Source organism: Pempheris klunzingeri, chromosome 2 (assembly GCF_042242105.1).
Source record: "Pempheris klunzingeri isolate RE-2024b chromosome 2, fPemKlu1.hap1, whole genome shotgun sequence".
Taxonomy (NCBI): domain Eukaryota; kingdom Metazoa; phylum Chordata; class Actinopteri; order Acropomatiformes; family Pempheridae; genus Pempheris; species Pempheris klunzingeri.
The window spans coordinates 4,865,635-4,884,201 of record NC_092013.1 but is presented as its reverse complement, the minus strand read 5'-3'; the positions used below and the strand labels follow the sequence as shown (position 1 = coordinate 4,884,201).

The 18,567-nt window shown below is 43.0% G+C and overlaps 1 protein-coding gene across 1 annotated transcript in view; it reads right to left on the bottom strand.

Moving 5' to 3' along the window:
• lrig1 (leucine-rich repeats and immunoglobulin-like domains 1) overlaps positions 1-14,611 on the bottom strand; it is a 37,666-nt gene extending 23,055 nt beyond the window's left edge. The window contains exons 1-3 of the mRNA XM_070847147.1: positions 14,091-14,611; positions 1,858-1,929; positions 835-909 (exon numbers count right to left, since the gene is read on the bottom strand). Coding sequence (XP_070703248.1) covers positions 835-909; positions 1,858-1,929; positions 14,091-14,293 — 350 coding nt within the window. The 5' untranslated portion in view covers positions 14,294-14,611. The remainder of the gene's footprint in view (positions 1-834; positions 910-1,857; positions 1,930-14,090) is intronic.
• Between the last annotated feature and the right edge of the window lie 3,956 nt (positions 14,612-18,567).

Below are 18,567 nucleotides of genomic sequence, written 5' to 3'. Positions count from 1 at the left end.
CACATTCCTGAGCATCATACGCAGAAAACTGTCGGTAGTGAGATAACATTGAAGACTTAAATAAAAGTGTTGAATGAATAACAAGATCTTGCACGCGTTAACCATTTAAGTAGCAGTAACTCAATCATTACTTTATTTCCTGACATTTAACTTCAAACTAACAAAAGTATAACGAACTTCTACTGTATTACTATAAAAATATTGAATATGATGCATTTCTGTGCTTTTCACTCAAATGTTGCATTCGCTTTCTTCCAAACGACAACTTTATAATTAATAAATTTATCAAACGGCCACTTTCTCACCACAAGTTTCCCTCAACCGTGTAAAAATGAGACTGGTGATGGGAATACCGAGCTCACGTTTGTGACATGCACAAGCGCACACACGCCCTTCCCAAATAGGGCAATAAATCTCCAGTGAGATGCCGGTGCAGGCAGTCCCCACAGGCACCGTTTCACAACTGGGAGCAACCAAGTCGGAGCTATATACAAGCTGACACTGCGAGCAGCCAGCACCGAGCCGGCATGGCCAGCTAATAAGACTAGTCAGTTACGTGAGCACATAGTAATCGCTAAAGACAACTCTTCATATTTACGCCAGCTGAGCTTAAGTTTCTAGATCTTTAATCTAGTATAATGTAATAGTAACATCCATTGCTAACTCCATATTAAAGCAGTATTACTTCTGAGCATGCAAAGGCATATGCATCCTCCACAGATGTCAAGAGACTATTTCAAGAGCATTTCAAAGAGGCCACTGACCTAAGAATACAGTAACAGAGAGCCAGATAATTCTGGTACCATGTTAAGCAGTAAATAGGGCAGTACTCACAGGTACAGAGATACAATCTTGGAAGCAGCCTGTCCTAAATCTGGTATGGAGGTCAGCTCATTGTGGTCCAGCCGCCTGAAAGTAACAAACACACATAGTAGTGGGTTAGAGAACAAAACTGTGCCCTGAAGGAAAGCACAGAGAAATGCATAAGAATGATATGTTGTTGTGAAGTTAGAGGACTTAACAGAAGTATTTTTCCAAGTACTAGACACTCCCAAACTGAGAAAAACAGGAGCATCCTTACCAGTGAAAATAAAGAAACAAATCTTAACTTAAAACTCAAATTTAGGCAGAAAAATAGAGCCTGCAAAGTAAAACTACACTTAATATTTGTGAAGTTGTGCTTTTAAGTTCTACATGATCATGCTAGCTGAGATGCCACAGTGTTGTTGGTGCTATTCCACATGCGCCATCACATGAGGCTAAATTCGAACCTTGTATAAATCAAAAGATTTCAAACACAACTTGTCACGTCTGCCACAGAGCAAGTAGCAAGTCATCCTTTTAAAAACCAAAAATAACATGGGAGTAAAACAGATGTCGAGGAGCGTATGACTGGTCGGCCGGCCTGCCAGAGATGTCACCAGTGTGTGTATCACCAGTTAGCTCGTGTATGTGTGTGTATGGGCCTTGTGTACTGGCGCTGAGTGACACAGAGCCAAGCCCTCTCCTCACCATATAAAATATTTACAAGGCCAGCGTTGGCCACAGTATCGGGTGGTGGAGGGGAGGCTTAATATAGAAAACCGCCACTTTATTCTCAATTGGACTTAGTTCAAGGCAACACATATGAGGATGAGACGAGGAAGTAGAGTGGCATCTGCGGACGTTAGTCAGAATTAAGTCATTGATGAAAATGTGTCACAACTGACACTTGTGGATTAAACTTAAAAAAAAAAAAAAAACTGAGCCACATTCAGAGTTTAACTGTCACAACAGAGAGAAAGAAGCTCGAATCTATTAGAAAGTGCTGTGGGGTTCACGGTTATGTATAGGTGTGAGTATTCTGTGACTACTTACAGCTCTCTCAAGTTGGGAAGGTTGTCAAATGCTTCAACATGGATGGCGGTCAGCTTGTTATGGCCTAGATTTCTGAAAGAAAAAGAGAAGGAAATGTAAATTAAAAAGTGGTTAAAATCCATTCATGCCTAATAGCATACAGGGGATTAGCAGTGAAAATACCAGCAGAGCAACGATATTTTTATTGTATTTGTCAGAGCCATTTTCCAGTAGTTCATATAAGGATCCTGATCAATAACAACAATTATCTCTCCCATTTGACAAACAGCCTCATCCGTCCACATTAAGTGTGCATGAAAACACTGCAGTACATCCATTCAGCTGGCCTTCCAAGAAGGGCCCGATCAATACCATCGATACAGAGTGCCTCTCTCTCCTGGCTCACTTTCCAAACATAACCCACAGGCTATTCATCTGCAGCAGTCAATTTGCACTTTAGGCTAACTGTGTATTTAATAGCTGGCACTTGACTTGTACTGAGCCTTATTAGAGTGATTTGTCCACTGATATAGCGTTACCGCCGTCAGAGAGCAAGTGAGGAAGGGTGTGTGTGTGTGTGTATCTTACATACATCTGCATTTCAGAGTGAGCTTCCCCCGCCATATGAATCAAATTTATTTCACGCATAAACAAGTGCCATCTCTGCCACACACACACACACACACACACACACACACACACACACACACACACACTCACACCTCCTGCCTGGCTGGCATGCGGCCTGCCTGTTGGCAGAGGGGAGGCTGCAGTGAGAGCGGTGTTTGTGTGGTGGGGTTAGGCTGGGCGAGACAAAGGGAGCCCACAGCTCCGAGCCGCCTGCCTCCCACCCCTCCATCCCTCTGTCCAGACGTGAGAGACGGCCCAGGAATGTTTCACAGGCCTGCCGAGAGATGGCTGCTTGTTCCCAGAGACCGGGGACACTTTTACCTGATGCAACACATTCCTCATCCGCTTGTCCCACCGTGGCCTGAAAAGACCGCTGTGGTGGGAATGGGGCTGAAGGCTGTGACAGAAGCCATTACTTCACGTCACTGAAACTTCATTTTAGAAAATGAAAGTAGAAAGTAGGAGTAATCAAGCTAATGCGAGGAGGCTGGGGCAACACCGAAGCAAAAGACTGTTACTGTCTTATATATTATACACACTCCACTTTTTAATACTTTTTATTCCTATCAATCTCAGTCTGTCTCACTTGACAGATTTTCCTTTTCTGTCTTCTGCGCTTGATTGCAGATAATGACAGTCTCCCGCCCCAAAGCTTTCTCCCTGCGTGTGTGTGTGTGTGTGACGAGATAATAGCAGAGCATGTGTCTGGCCTCCAGGCACAGGCCTGACAGGGAGGTGTGCATGTGTGTCTATGTTATGATCATTTACTGGGGCACCTCCCATTGTGGCGAAGATCACTAAATTGTCGTCCGCTGCAACAGGAGGCAATTACCTTGTTACGGTGAAGGCAAGTGAAAAATCACACGGCTTTCCTATGGGCCGCTTCTGCCTGGAGGTACACATATTCAGCCAACACACACACACACACACACACACAGATCAGACAGTATCAACCTGGGAGGATGCTGTCATCGTGCAGTTTTTAATCAATCTGCTTTGGGCACAAAACAGGTCAAGGAATTTAACTGGTTGAACCTTTTATTACAAGCAAATAAAGATTTATCCTGGAACATCTCAATAGAGCTTTGGCATTGGAGGAAATTGGCTATGCACATATTCATTGGCATGAAACTCAAAGCTTCAAATAAAGAAAAGGGCAAAACAGAACAAAGGGACGATTAACAAAAAAAAAGCAAGTCACGTTTGAGAGCCAAACCTGCCGTACTGGTGCTAAAGGCCACAGCAACAAACAAAACTGGTCCTTTGTGTGTGTGTGTGTGTGTGTGTGCCTCTCTCTCAGTCACATATGGTGTTTACACAACTGAGCCTTTTTCTCTCCATTTCATTCAGCCAGATTTATTTTCTTGCCTATCAGATGAGATAAGTTTCACAGTGTTTTAACACCTACTGTATGAGGCGATGGTGATAACGCTGGATACCCACCCTCTCCTGCTCCCTTCCCCCCCTCTCCCTCCTGGAGGAAGGTGAAAGGAGGAGGAGGAGGAGAAGGAGGGGGGGACTCCAATGCTAAGCACAGTTAATGTTTTCCAGAAAGTGACCTTACAATCATGCTGTTTCTGGAAGAATTTGCCGAGCCGGGATCAGAAGCCTAAAAGTCATTAGAGTTTTTGACTTCGAGAGATGTAGACACAAAGACCAGCAAAAAAAAAACAACTGAAGAATGAGAATCTCCCAAATAAAACTTTACACTAGCTGCAGATAACACACTAGCTATGGCACAACAGCTTCCATAAGTTTTGGAAAAGGAAAGGATGTATAGTTGAGATGGGAACAGGCGGTGTGATTAACCATGGCAAACACTACAAAGCACTTTGCCTTAATGCTTCAAACACAGCGTTCCATTGTGTGGTATGACTAGTTTATACAAATGGGCAGGACTGTTTGACATTAGTCAGCAGGATCAAAATCAAAAGTGCACTCTGCCAGGTACTTAACCGAAGAAAATGTCTGATAATTTAAGGCTGCATGTCGAGCCAAATACTAATTTTCCCACTGAATTGAAGCTGCTCTGACTGCTGCACTGCTGCCAGGTGAGCGTTTAGTGCATTTAATTATTTATGCTTTACAATAGCAGACAAATAGAATTATTAAAATGAATGATCATCTTATTACTTTTGCACCCACGGTTGTTTTAAAGGAGTGATTTAAATTTAATTTGTCAATTTATATTAAATGAATCAACTTATCAATCACATCTAACCACAGACACACGCCATGATTAGTGCGGTGGCACAATCCAGCCTGCATTCAGCACAAGTTGAAATATAAAATATTCACAAATATATACAAAAAAACAGGCCCCTTGCTCTGAACTGGACTGGCGCATATTTCAACTGTGTGACAGCAAACTGCGGGTCATCAGTGAAGTCAGCGTAACCTCTTTTCTGTCAGCAGAACCAGAGAGACATGAAACACGAGGGCAGCTGGAGAGAGTGCTGGTCTGGGAGAAAGAGGCGCAGTTACACTCCCACCTTCCAACCCCGCCCAGCCGCCGCAACCCAAACGCCTCCCGACACATTACAAACAATAACCGCAAACACTGAGAGACTGAATGTTGAATGTTTAGGAGGAAAAAAAGGCTCTCTGTGACGGCTGCAACACAATTATACCACCAAACAGGCAAATGGCACCAACTAATAATCAACCACCTGTTGTCCAATGAAGCAATCAATACAATCAATGAATCAATACAAAATTAACTAAAGGCCAATTAGATCCAAGTGTAAAAGCCAAGCATTTGTTAATTGCTACTTCTCAGACATGAGGTCCCCGTCTTTTCTCCTCTGCTTATCATTATAAACATTTATAACTTTGGGTTTTTGGGCTGTTTGTCTGACAAATGTTACTTGTGACCTTGGTAACAAAGCACAGGACATTTATCTCTTTGTTCTTAAAATAATTGCTAAATCAACTGATAATCAGCCAACTACTGGAAGGATATGTGAGCGCTGTGAAACATTAGATTCAATCTAAAAGCCTGCCTGGAAAAGAGAGACAATGTGATAAACTCATAAAAGGCCTGTCTGACTAAGCAAACTGTCTAAGGAAGAAAAATAGGGCTCAGCGTCTGCAGTAGACCGTCACTGCTGGACCATGTAGCTGATCTGACATATAAAACTCATTAAAAGGCTTTAAAAAATAGCAGTGTTATGGGTGCTGTGGGAGTAGAGGAAAGCTGGGAGTACAGGAGTGATGTCATTGCGTATGACACTATGCTTGTAAGTCAGCACAAGTCCGTGTGTGGGAGAGAGGAGATATGGGGAGGGAGGAAGAGAGCGGGGACTTACACATACACAGATACATCATCATTATCTTTCCCATTTCTATCGTAGATAAATGCAGCGTGAACTTTGCTCGCTGAAAGTGTGAAGTGATGTCAGTGATGAGCCTTTTGTAGTCCAGCAGGGAGACAAAGGCCCTTTAATGTGGTTGATTTCAGAGCATCATAAAAACTAGTCAAATAATAACCTGAGTGTCAGAGGGCCAGACATACGCATACACACACACACACACACACCACTCTTCCTGTCATTAAGGGCCAGTTTATAGCCAGGCAACTGCAGTGAGAGTGTACACAAAGCTAACACCAGCTCCAGGCCACCATTTTAGACACCAGTCAAACAGAGGAAACAGGCAGAACAAAGCCAGTATCTTATCAACTTTGACAAGGTTAAAAGCATAAGCCCACGAACAAGATTGGCAATAATAATGATAAATGTGATGAGCTAAAATCCGAGTTAACCACCAGTAAGTGGAGGATCTAAGGTGAGGAGAACGTAGGTGCAAGATCAGAGAAACGCACCGCTGATGGAAAGAGCATATTTCACCATTTGCATTACAGATTCCTGCCGCCCCCCCCCCACCCTCCACACACACAAAAGAGCTGCTCCAGCCTTTGAAATCAGCCAGGCGGGGAGCGTGACTCAGTTTCTGAAGTCTTCAGAGGCAGGAAGGCGGGCCACATCTTGGGGCCATGTGCACCGCCATCCTTCACACTGCTGGTTTGGGGCCGAAGCAGTGGATGGAGCGGGGCACTCCAAACAAACAGGGAGACGGTTGGGAAAAGGGTCTGCACAAGCCCGAGGCACTGCACGAACCCACGGCCGGACCCGGCGACGCCAGCCCGGACACTCCAGATGAGAAGCACAACAACACCAGTGCTGTCCACACTGCATGCATGTATGTGTACACACACACACACACACACACACACACACACACACACACACACACACACACACACACACACACACACACACACACACACACACACACACACACACACACACACACACACACACACACACACACACACACACACACACACAGGATCATGCTCCTGCATTTAACATTGGATTGTAGTGTGATAACAATGTAATTTGCTACAAATGGCACCAGATTACTTCATTATGAGTAAAAGGAAATGAATGTCCCCAATTAATCTGAAAGAATAACATAATACTCTATGTCTCTTAAGTGGGGCTATTGTTTTAGTACTGTGCAGACAGCTGACCTTATGCTCTCAACTTCAAAGTGAGCAAAAAAAAAAGCAGGATTGTTAGTCGGTTGTTTATTATACTAGCAGAGCAAAATTCTGCGATAATGACACTGCAGCCAGCGGTGAAACTAGTGTCTAAACAGTGGGCCGTGCAATCATTACACTGTAAGTGCATGTGAATGTGTGGCTGTCTAGACAGTGGAGCTCTGATGCTCTTTTCTACATCAGAAAGTACAGACAAATATCGTGGCAAGGTTTGGGAAAAAAAAAAAAAAAAAGTTTGGCCCCACTTAGCACTCAGAGCTCCACTCACTTCTCGAAGGACTGCCTGTTTTCTGGGGAGAAGCTGCTTCACTTGCACAGCACCTCTCCCTTCCCCCGTCCAAGTCACGCTTTTTTTTTTTTTTCTCTAACATCTTCTCCAGATTTCCAAATTCTTACCAGATGTAGAGAATTCACAGATGATTCATCGATCAAGCCCACTTTGTAGACACCGACTTCGGGGGAGAGGGAAAGGTGGAAAAAAAAAAAAACTTGGCGCCCTATAGTGTCTTCACAAAAGGACCATCTATTCTGCTGACTGGATTCCTGTAGAATGACTTGTGGCAGCAGCTGTTTGATTGTCATTAAAGCCTGTGCGAGGCCATGAGCTCATTCCATATCTTCATGTTAATGTCAGACTTTATCTGCCGTTATTGGAGAGGGGGCTCGACCTTAGCTGTTGCTTCCTAATTTGTTCACAGCTTTTGTTTTGCAAAAAACATTTTAAGATAGTTGAAAGAGGACCATTTATAGAGTAAAAACAAAAAGACTGGTGCTTTAAATGTCCATACAGGAAATCCCTGTACTTTTACTATCCATCTCAACACCAAACCTCCTGATAAGGGAGGAAAAAGTGAAGAGCAGCTGATAAAGATCAGTGCCAGTGATAAAATCACCCAAACCCCTTCCAAACACTCGAGTTTGACTTTAACTTTATCCGCAAGTAGACATGAGAGTCACAAGGGTAGGGAAACTATGACAATAAACAAACTTGCTGTAATCACTCCCAGTACCACAAGATTACAAGGCTGCCTAGCGAGCAATGCTCTAGAAACCACAAGGAGCTCAGCCCTGCTCGGTGCTGCTGCTGTCGCTGCAGCTCTGCCCCGGCTGCTGAAATGTTCACCTGTTTAAGCAAAAGGCGTTTCTGCAGTGAGGCGTTCATGCATTAGTTCAAGCTGACAAACAGTAAAATTGCCCTGATAGAAACGCCGTAACAAGGGAAAGCATAATCCTACTGTGGCAAATTATGTTTGCATGCTTATACTGTGCCTGTAAGTCACAATATGCCATAGAAGCAGACAGTCCCGTAATGTTTCATTTCCTCTGGGTTTTCTCAGTGTGTTACAACATGTGTGACAGTGGTTGAGGTTTCTGACCACTGACAGGACTTTCACCAACTAGTGGAACCAGCCTGGAGGCAGCAGCAGCAGCAGCAGACCGTGACATTGACAAAACACTTCCATGCAGTGGGCGGAAAATGTCCCCCCACCCCACCACCACCACCTCTCCTCATATTCCCCCAGGCCAGGTGATCTGCAGCCCCACCCTCTGCAGGCCAGTCCGCAACCAGCCAGCTGAGCTCCCAACCCCTGCCAGGAAACCACCAACACAAACCCATTTCCTGAGAGCAGAAGCCAAAACCAACTGTTGGGGGTGGTGTTTACCAATAAGGCTGCGCTGTGAGGTTTAAGGCTACAGCTTGGGGTTGAGTTGCAGCAGAACATTTGGTCCACACCAAACATTATGGCCAGCACACTGGGAAACTCATGAAACCACTTGGGAAACACTGGGATACAAAGGGGACTATTCAAAAATCAGGCTTCTTCTTGTCTGAGTTGCTGCAAGCTGGTGTTCCCATAAAAACTGCAGCTTTCTCTAAAAGTAAAAACCAAAAAGGGACTTTACAGTCTCACATAAGACAAGGCAAAGAGACAGTGGCAAACAGACACCATGTATCTGCCTTATCTCTATCCAACCACAGCAATCCCAGCCAAAATTACTAATGTTCATGCTTTTATTTACTTGCAGAATCCCATTACGCCTGTGGCACTGCGGACAAACATGCTTTTTATGCACATTACCGTGGCTGCAAATGAGATAAGGCACCACTCTTGAGAGGGAAGACGTGACTGTGTGAGAGCAAACTTGCTTTGAATGGTATTAGGCTTTTCATCAATCAGAAACAACGGACACGCAGCCGAGGCTGGTGGTCAGTTATCAGAAGCACTGATGTAAAGCAGCAGCGGGTATGTTTGAGTGAAAGAAAATAATAACTGCAGAAGCTATATCACAGGGATGGGACATCATGATGAATAAGTGAAAACAATTACTATGGCCACTTTTCTTGCAATACATTATCAGTTCATTATTATTGCAATAAGTTCTCAATGCACTGTAGTAATTTCTTTATATATGGTCAGTCACACATTTTCTCCACCACCACAGCGTTCCACAAGCGCAGGCAACTCATTTTAAATCCAGTCGGCTACTTTATTATATTAACTTTTGATTGAAATAAGATAAGAGAAATGAGCCTATCTGTCTCTGTCAGTCCCGCCCCTACATGCTCGACATGAATGTGTGTGCGCACTCAGGTGAGCGGTTGTGTCCTACCGAGTTGAGAACGAGTCGACGGCAGTGCTTGACAATTATTAGCAAAATAAAGACACATCCTCATTCAGGACACACATATATCTAATATAATATCCGACCTGCTCTTTATGGAAAGCGTCTTGAGATAACGCTGACATGAATTGGCGCTATATAAATAAAGATTGATTGATTGATTGATTGATTGACCTGTGGCAGAAATGTGCCAATTGTGCATAGAGCATTACAAAATCCACTAAAAGCATTTCCTATAAACGCAAATATTTATGAGCTTAATAAGTGAACGAATGAATCAATCATCTTTATTTACATTGTGCTTTTGGCAACAGAACCATCTCCAAGATGCACTGCAAACACATACTAAAGCAATGTTGTCAAAGTAGCCTAGTCATAGCCTAGCTCTCTGAACAATAATGCAAATTAATGGCAGATGCCCTGGATCATGTTTTGAAAATAAAACATGTTATAGTGGAACTTCCTGCTATAATGTATACGACTGAGCAGAGATGGTATCCTGCAAAATCATTGACATAAGCAATAAATAAGATCAGTGCATATGATGGAATAGTGGAATAATGTGCCAAATGCCACTGAATTTGGGCTTCTGCAGCCAAATTCTCTATGAGGGCGCTCCCCTGGGTCCTCCTAGCTGGCTACCCCATGTCTTTGCGGAAAGCCCTTCATGACCCCTCACATTCCCCTCAATCCCTCACCATCGCTATTAGCTCTGCCAGGATGTGCAACATGTTAGTTTCCTTGATTCCTCATCAAGGCCACTTTCTCTCTGTGGACCAATCTGGGTCCTGAAGAGAGATTATTTTGACAAGTGGAAAGCATGAGGGGGGTTTTGCAAAGCCTGCAGCCACAGGACTGCTAGAACAGCTACTGATGGATAAGCTGCTGGGTTCCTACACCTTTTCCAGAGTCAAATTCAAGCTTCTCCAGGTGCATTTTCAAGGTTTTCTGGCACCTTACACAGCAGTAAATTAGATATATACTCATATCAATTACACTCTGACTTATTTTGTTATCTAAAAAGTCATATAGTGGTATATTATATAATGCAGCTGGGATTTGAAGCAGTTTCTAACACTTTATCCAAAATACAAGCACTTTTCAAACCTCGACAACACCACATTAAAATTCAAGCATGTTCAAGGATTTCCAGCCCCCATACATATCCTAAAAAAAACTGCCACCACCTGCCTTCTAGCCACCCATCTCCCCCAGACACATATTCATCAAGGCTCCCAGAATCACTCCTGCAAAGCACTCTGAAAGTGAGAAACAACTGTGCTACCTCGGAGCAGGAGCTGAGTGCATGTAATTAGGGTCCAACGCCCCTTTTTATAACACTTATTTGCAATTAATCATAATGGCTTGTAGTTTTAAAGCTGTAGATTTCAAACATTCAAGGGAGTTATGGGCTGGCCTCAGTAATTTAAGGCAGGAAATGTTTCCGTTTTCTACCAGAAAGTGTGAACACTTTGCCAATATCATTTGCCACCTGCACAAAACTCCGCTCTGCAACACTCCTCCATCCTGGCGGAGATATGACGACTCTCCCTGAGAACTATTTCGCTCTGTGTCGTGTAAATGCAGGTCCTGAGGTGCTCCCGCTGTGTTCATTACTGTAATTCCACTTAAAGAGCCTGTGTAAAGATAATTGCAACAAACACATGACAGCGCAATCCTTCTTCACCCACACAAAAGGGTGGGAAATCTCCATTTATTTTAAGCTAGATTTGGCCTCTCTCCTTGAGCTACTTTAATTTTACAGACAGTACAGCTGTACGAAGAGGGCTTTTAAAGTCTGTAAGTCACAGCAGGAAGCACACGTATATGTACGACTAATTTTAGAGGCTTCTTGTTGATTAACAACTGCAGACAGACGTGTTTTAGCTACTTGCTTAACTGCCAAATTCTACGAGTGTTTCAGGCTATTGAGATATTCCTTTGAGCCTTTTATCAGCATTATTTATGTTTACTGACACCCACCAACACTGTCCACCCTACCAGCACTGCTGCTGCTGCTGCTGCTGCTCCTTCTTCCCTGGGGTAAACATAACAGAGACAGCCGATTTCACACTGATTCACTTGGCTCAGATGAGACGAGCAGAGATGGACAATCGCACTTTGTTTAAAACCAAGGCATTGTGCAAACACAAACTCCCAGTCAGCTCTACGGACAAGATAAAACTGTTATTGTTGCACTGCACTATTAACGCTTGCTAGATCAACTTGTCATTTGAATCAATACTACAGTTTCCCCATTCGTCTGTGAATAAACACACACACACACACGGCCAGCACAGTCTCGGGCACAGGAAGCACTCAAAATCTCAACTAACAACTTTCAACCCACAACACCAAAAGTCATTTTATCCACTCAAGTGGACAGGGCTTGGCATAAAGCAGCCTATAATGGGATCATACTGAGCCACAAGTGAAACTGTTCATACTTGTCTCTTTGGGTTTACAGTAATCATCTACTAATCTGGCTCGTTTACAGACCCAGGAGGAACAGTGCTGGTTCCCTTTGAGTTACCTGCCAACATAATGTGACTATCTCAAGTGGTGTGGAAATATGCAACCTAGGTGTTTTAAAAGATAATCCAAAGCCATAAAGCCATTCCTTTTGAAAACAACAAGATTGCGGGTCCTTAAATCTCAACTGATAAGGTTTGACCGAGATAATGGAAGGAGACTTGGAGCGAGACAGAGCTCGCGCAGGACCATATCTACACAAACCAAAAGGTTTAGAGCAGCTGTTTCAGAGGGGACATTTGTGTCACCGTAGTTGTCCATTGTCCACCAGGACAGGGAGAGCAGTGTGCGTCTGCATACATGCATGATAAACAGCGTCTGCACTTGAACTTGGCTAAGTGGCCCTTCAGGGCAATGAGGCTACCCGGGCACAAGTGCCGTTATTCATGTTTTTAGAGGACTTTTTAAAAGTTGCATTCCTCCCTTCCCAGGGGAAGATAAACTGCCTAACACAGGAACCTGGGAGCCAGAAGAGTCTTTGGGTCTTTGCTCTTTAACCCCACATTCACAGCAACACACACACACACACACACAAACAGACGCTGAAAATTCTGTAACAACACGCTTAATTGTCACCAAGGACTCACAATTGCCATCGGACACAGTGGCTGCAATATACTGTGGTCAGAGTCAGAACGCTGATTGGGAGGACAGAGAGTTGTGTTGTCTGTAAATAAATTGTGTCATTCAGCTCGATAAGCGCTGAAGTTCCCCAAACACTGGAGGATGTTCCATAAAAATGTCCCAAATTGGCTAATTTCCCAAATGAGCTGGCAGACAGGGTCTCAACTGTTGTCAGTCTTCTCCTGAGGATCCTTCGCTAAATTTCCAAGAAATTTAATTTGTGAACTCTGACTAGCAACACAGAAACAGGACATTAGTGTAATATATGTCATAAATCTAAATAAAGCGGACGTTGATTAGTTATGACATGTTGGCATCTATTTGTTTATTCACCCTGCAAGGACAGTTTGTTCATTCCCAACTTTAGATATATGAATACATTTTGTACTGTTTCTGACTGCAAAAGATTTCAAGTCATGGCCTGTAATTTATATTTCTGAGAGTTAATCCAACAATGTATGATGAATTGCACAAGGCATTATGATAAATAAAAAAATGTCTTATGAGTAAAATAAATATCTGACACATTGAGAAAATAACAGGGATAATTTAGTGAGTTCTTTTTATTATCCACAACACCTAAATGTGCCTTTGAGCAAGGCATCCATCCCTAAATCAACGTCCACTAACACAGCACTCCTCCTCCTTCCTGCACCTGTTAAATGACTGTAAATACAGGCCGATTACACAAGTTTAAAAAGACAACTAATGCTGAAATGATGGATATTAAAATACGACATTTGGCCTTCTGTCAAAACTCAATTAAGAAGCCGGCCTGTCTGCTGTCCTTATGTGGAAGATGGAGGCGAGAGCTGAATTCACGAAGCGTCCAAACAATCCTAACCAAGTGTCAGGTCTGTCTGTGCAAACATGAGCATGAGTTTCCAGAGAGGGGGTCCAGGGACCTCCAGGGTTGGGGATAGTGGACTGTGCTGGGGTAAGAGGGGGGTCCCCAGCAAACAAACAAACAAGAAAAAAAAGAGGATCAACTCAATTTTAGCTCCTAGATCTTATTAAAAGTTAGTGCTCTGAAGAAGGAGCCTGCCTCTCTCAACCTGTTACAGTCCACAGACAATTATGCAACTCAAATCAGAACCACAAAAATCTCCTCAGACCGGATTCCTTAAGGGGGGAAACCGTACAGACAAGAGGGGGCTCTGCTGCCTGCTGAAGAAGAAAAAAAAAAAAAGTTTCTCTGCTGTTATGCACTTTTAATTTCTCTGCAGACCCTGTTACCCCGTTATGGGCTGGTCAATAAATAACTGAGCGCTTTACTTACAAGGAAACAGTCCGGACTGGAAGGTCCACGGGGGCAGCTGTCAGCTCCAGACCGCTACAGTCCACTGAATCTCCGCTGCAGGTACAGTTCAGGGCACAGGGCAGGTCTGAACTCAATCCACGACTGATCAACACTTGGAGCGACAAAATTAAATAAAAAACATAACGTGAAACATATCCAAATCGTCCCAGGGGCGCCGCCATTTTGTATCCAGTTTTAATAGCGCGGCCGTTGATCTCTCTCCTCGTACCCACAAACTGGAGTATTAATGTAGCTTCGGGGCGAGCGGCCGCTTTCTACACCACATTAACTGTCTTCTTCTAACACAGAGGTTAGTGGGAACAACTGTGGTGCTGTAAAACTTTTCCCATCCCAGTAACAAGTCATTTAGGAAACAAGTTTCCCAGTCCAACTTTCTCTACTGGTGTCCGACGCGGGCTAAAAAAAAAAAAAAAAAAAAAAAAAAATCAAAGGTGATTCACAGATTAACGAGCCGAAGTCGGCTACGGAGGACTTGTGTGTTTATTTAACTTGAATTGAAGTTTAAAGTGTGTGTTCATACAAGGATAACAACTACTTTCTCCTGTGGGGAAGCCGTTTTTGGTGACATGTTTGATAACAAAATTGTTTAAAGGACGCAGTGCGCCCCGGCTAGCAGCTCAACTGTTACAAACTTAGCTAACCGCTAACACGGCGGCGTTTTCTTTTTTAAAAAAAAAAATAATAATAAATGTCCACAAGTTTAAAGGTGTAGTAAATAAGTTAAGACCCGCGGGGATAGTGCCGATAACTCCAGCGTTGGTGTCTCAAACCGAGAGCTGCACACACACACACCGTCCAAATCTCTCCAGCGCTTCACGGCTGCGGTTGAATAAATCCAACTTTGAAAAACGCACAGTCCGCTCCGGAGGAACTCAGCCGACAGCTTACCAGGTGCAGTCTGCGGTCACTAAACCTCGCCGATCCGATTAATACAAAATATTGTCCCCCCCTCCTTCCGAGCGTGCACCACCACTGTGAGTTTTTCCCCTCTTGAGTCACTTTTCCTTTTTTCTCGGGCTGATCGCTCCGTAGTCCCACGTTGGATGCACAACAGCGACTCTCCGAGGGCCCGCCCCATGGCTCGCTCCGATTGGCTGCTTGGGTTTGATGGGCGGGTCGAGCGCGTCCCTGATTGGTCGTCGCCGGTTCTCCGTGCGCCGCGGAGCTGCAGAGCCCTTGGCCGGCTGTCAGTCAGCGGTCGCCGGCGCCGCCTATGTTTCCCACCCCGGGGTGTGAAACCGCACCACCTCCGCTCACTCTCACTGTTTCTTAAAGAGACAATCACGGGGATCAAGCTCTGTAATCGCATTATAACAAGCCATAATAACATAATTAGTTTGAATGCCATAACAATGCAATTTAAAGTGTTTGTTGGAAACAATGAAATGAAGATTTTGCATGAAAAACCACAGACATGAAGGAAGTAATAAACAGTGCAGGATGTGTCCTCTGATCCTCCTGGAAATTGAAGAGGAAAGCAACTAGTGTCACTTGATTTCCAACACTTTTATTGATACTAGGATCAATAACTGTTCTATTAATAGGTGTGCTTCCTCAAATTGATCTGTAAAGGATCAGCTATTTCACATGTTTGCAGTGGAGGAAAGTAACCAAGCACAGATTAGAGATACTTGTTCTTTACTGGATAATCACCATTTTATGCTACTTTATACCTTTACCCACATTTCAGATGTAAATATTGTACCTTTTACTTTACGCTACTTGTTACTTTACAGATTCAGGTTATTAATGCAAATTATTATCAACAAATGAAATATGCGATATTATTGTAAATGAAGCTACACAACAGTATATAAAGTGATTAAAATTTACCAGCTGCAACATGAAAGTGATGTGCACATTAATGTTTGAAAAAGCAATTAACATAATATACGTTATTCTGAAATTGGTCACGCTGCATGGTTACTTTTACTTTTAGTACTTAAAGCATATTTTGATAGTAATGCGTCTGTGCTTTACTTAAATAAAATGTTGACTGCAGGACTTTTACATGTGATGCTGTACATTTACTAAAGTACAGTACTGAAGTACAGGACATCCTGTAAAGCACCTGTATTTTACATGAGTATAACCAATTTAAGAAAGTTTATACTTCAACTCCACATCATTTCAGGGGAAAACATTTGACTTATGACTCCACTTTATTCACTTGGCAGTTGTTAATCTGTAATGTATTAATTGTCTATATTTCGTATTGGTAATCCCAACAGTAAAAGTTCTTGGTTTCATGCCCAGGCTCATATGAAATTGTTCAAATTGGCTCCATATTTACGACATGTGGAATTAAAATTCTGCTTACAAGTTACTGCATCAGTAATAATATTCCAGTAATATTATGTAATAATGAGTAATGCTATTCTGTTGAGGGGCCATTCTACATAATGACCACTTAAACTTTAAAGTTCTTGCAGGACTTTTATTTGTATTTTGTTATTTTGATATTGTGGCAAAGTAATGTTGCTTACTGAAGGATATGAATACTTATTATACCGCTGTGGTGAACCAGAGTAGATGTTTTGTGCAGGTGTGTCTCAGCATCTGTGTGCATGATTGTATGCTAACTAGGTGTGCTCTGTGTGCAGTCACACCCGTGCATGCATGTCTGTGTGTTTTGTGCATCCAGCCTGATCTTTTCACCATCTGAGCGTGCCCTATGACGATCACATGACATTCGCCCGTTGTCTCAAAAATGCACATCTGTGATAAATCAGCGGCCCCGTCAGCCTCTTGGCCCCGTGAACACTTCTCCCCATCGCATTTTTTTCCTGGCACTGACGGATCGGATTGATAGACTTTGTCAGAGCTATTGTGATAGCTTTGTGTTGGGAGAAGTCCCAGATTTCATTGCTATTAATCACAGTTGCGAGGACTAAGATATTCACACCTGCAGCACTGCAGGCACTTTAGTGGCACAGTTCCTCATTCTTTTTTTTCCAGTGAATAGGCGAAGGTTTCACATTGCATCATGCGTGTGTGAGTGAGCACAGGAGCCTACAGGTGAGGCCTCCAGCTCTTAGAGGCAAGGAAAATATCTGAGAAACTAGACCTTGTTAAAACATGACTTTGTAGCTGATGGAAAACTGAGTAATGGAGGAAAACCTATTTCTTTAGTTTGTCCTGAAATTCTCTTACTTTGAGATTTGAGTTTAGTTTTGAGTTTGTCTCTAAAAAGGATGACATCATGCACTATTAAATCACATTCATTGATTTTACAATGTTTCTTTCAGTGTAGATAAAAATTAAGATTACAGTCTACCTAATTTACATCTATAAAGTCAAATATTTATTCAAAATATTCACTTCAAAAGAAATATTCATAGTATTTGACTCCTACCCTGATAATCAGACTGAATTACCATCTAATTTTCACTTCATTATTTCAGGCCCTCTGTGTCCCACATCCCCTCAGTTCCAAGTGACAGGAGGTTGCAGCCATCCCAAGTATGTTCAACCCTGCATTTTGATGTTCCTTCAACAGAGAGGGTATGTGGACCAGGTACTTTGGGGGGCTATTTTGAGACGACTGTTGACACGTCTTTTAATGTGATTTATTTGGTGGATGACCCGCTTTGGATGACTTGGCACACAAATAACTTTACTAATGCAGGACGCTAATACCGGGTTCAGATTTTGACCAATACACCAAGCTCGGTCTGAAGGCTCTTTCAACAGGAATGTTTGCGTACTGTGGTGGAAGTTTGTTGCTGGGCGTCTTTTGCAAATTTAGCCCAATTAACGTAAAACAGTCTTGCCAGAATTTGATAAGCCTAGATGAACTAGATTATTTATATCTATAACTGCCTGTTTTTCCATATACATTTGACCAATTACAAGAGAGACTTTACTGAGCATGCACGTTTGTACTCTATCATTGCTCTCTAGTTATATTTTTCATAAATGTATGGAACTGTGCAGCACAAGTGGTTTCATGGTAGGCAACACTTCACATGGGGGACATCATCCTGAGGGATATTCCCTCTCAGGTATGGACGGATTTATCATCTGAGAAACAGAGAGCCCTGCAAAGAATTCGCATTGTAAGGAAAGCATTAACAGCTTTTGCTACCATAACTGGTCCGCTCTTCACCCTCGCCCCGCGTCCATTTTCCCGTGAGCTGCTGTGTGAAGTTGTGACTGATGAGAAGAGTGGACGTGAGTCTGTCATGAGAGTGCATTGTAAAGAGGATAATGACTGTACCAGATGAGCCTGCTTTTTTTCTTTGTATGGATGTTTTTAACACCAACCATACTGGTGTTTACACAGCTGGAAAGGGATGAAAGTGTCAATGCAGGCATGTCTCAAAATTCTGGGTCTGGTATGAGAAAAGTGAAAGCAGAAGCTTCGTAGGTGTACTTGATGAGTCAACTACATATTGTTCACATTTCTTTTTTCTTCTTCTCTGGTGCTGGAGGG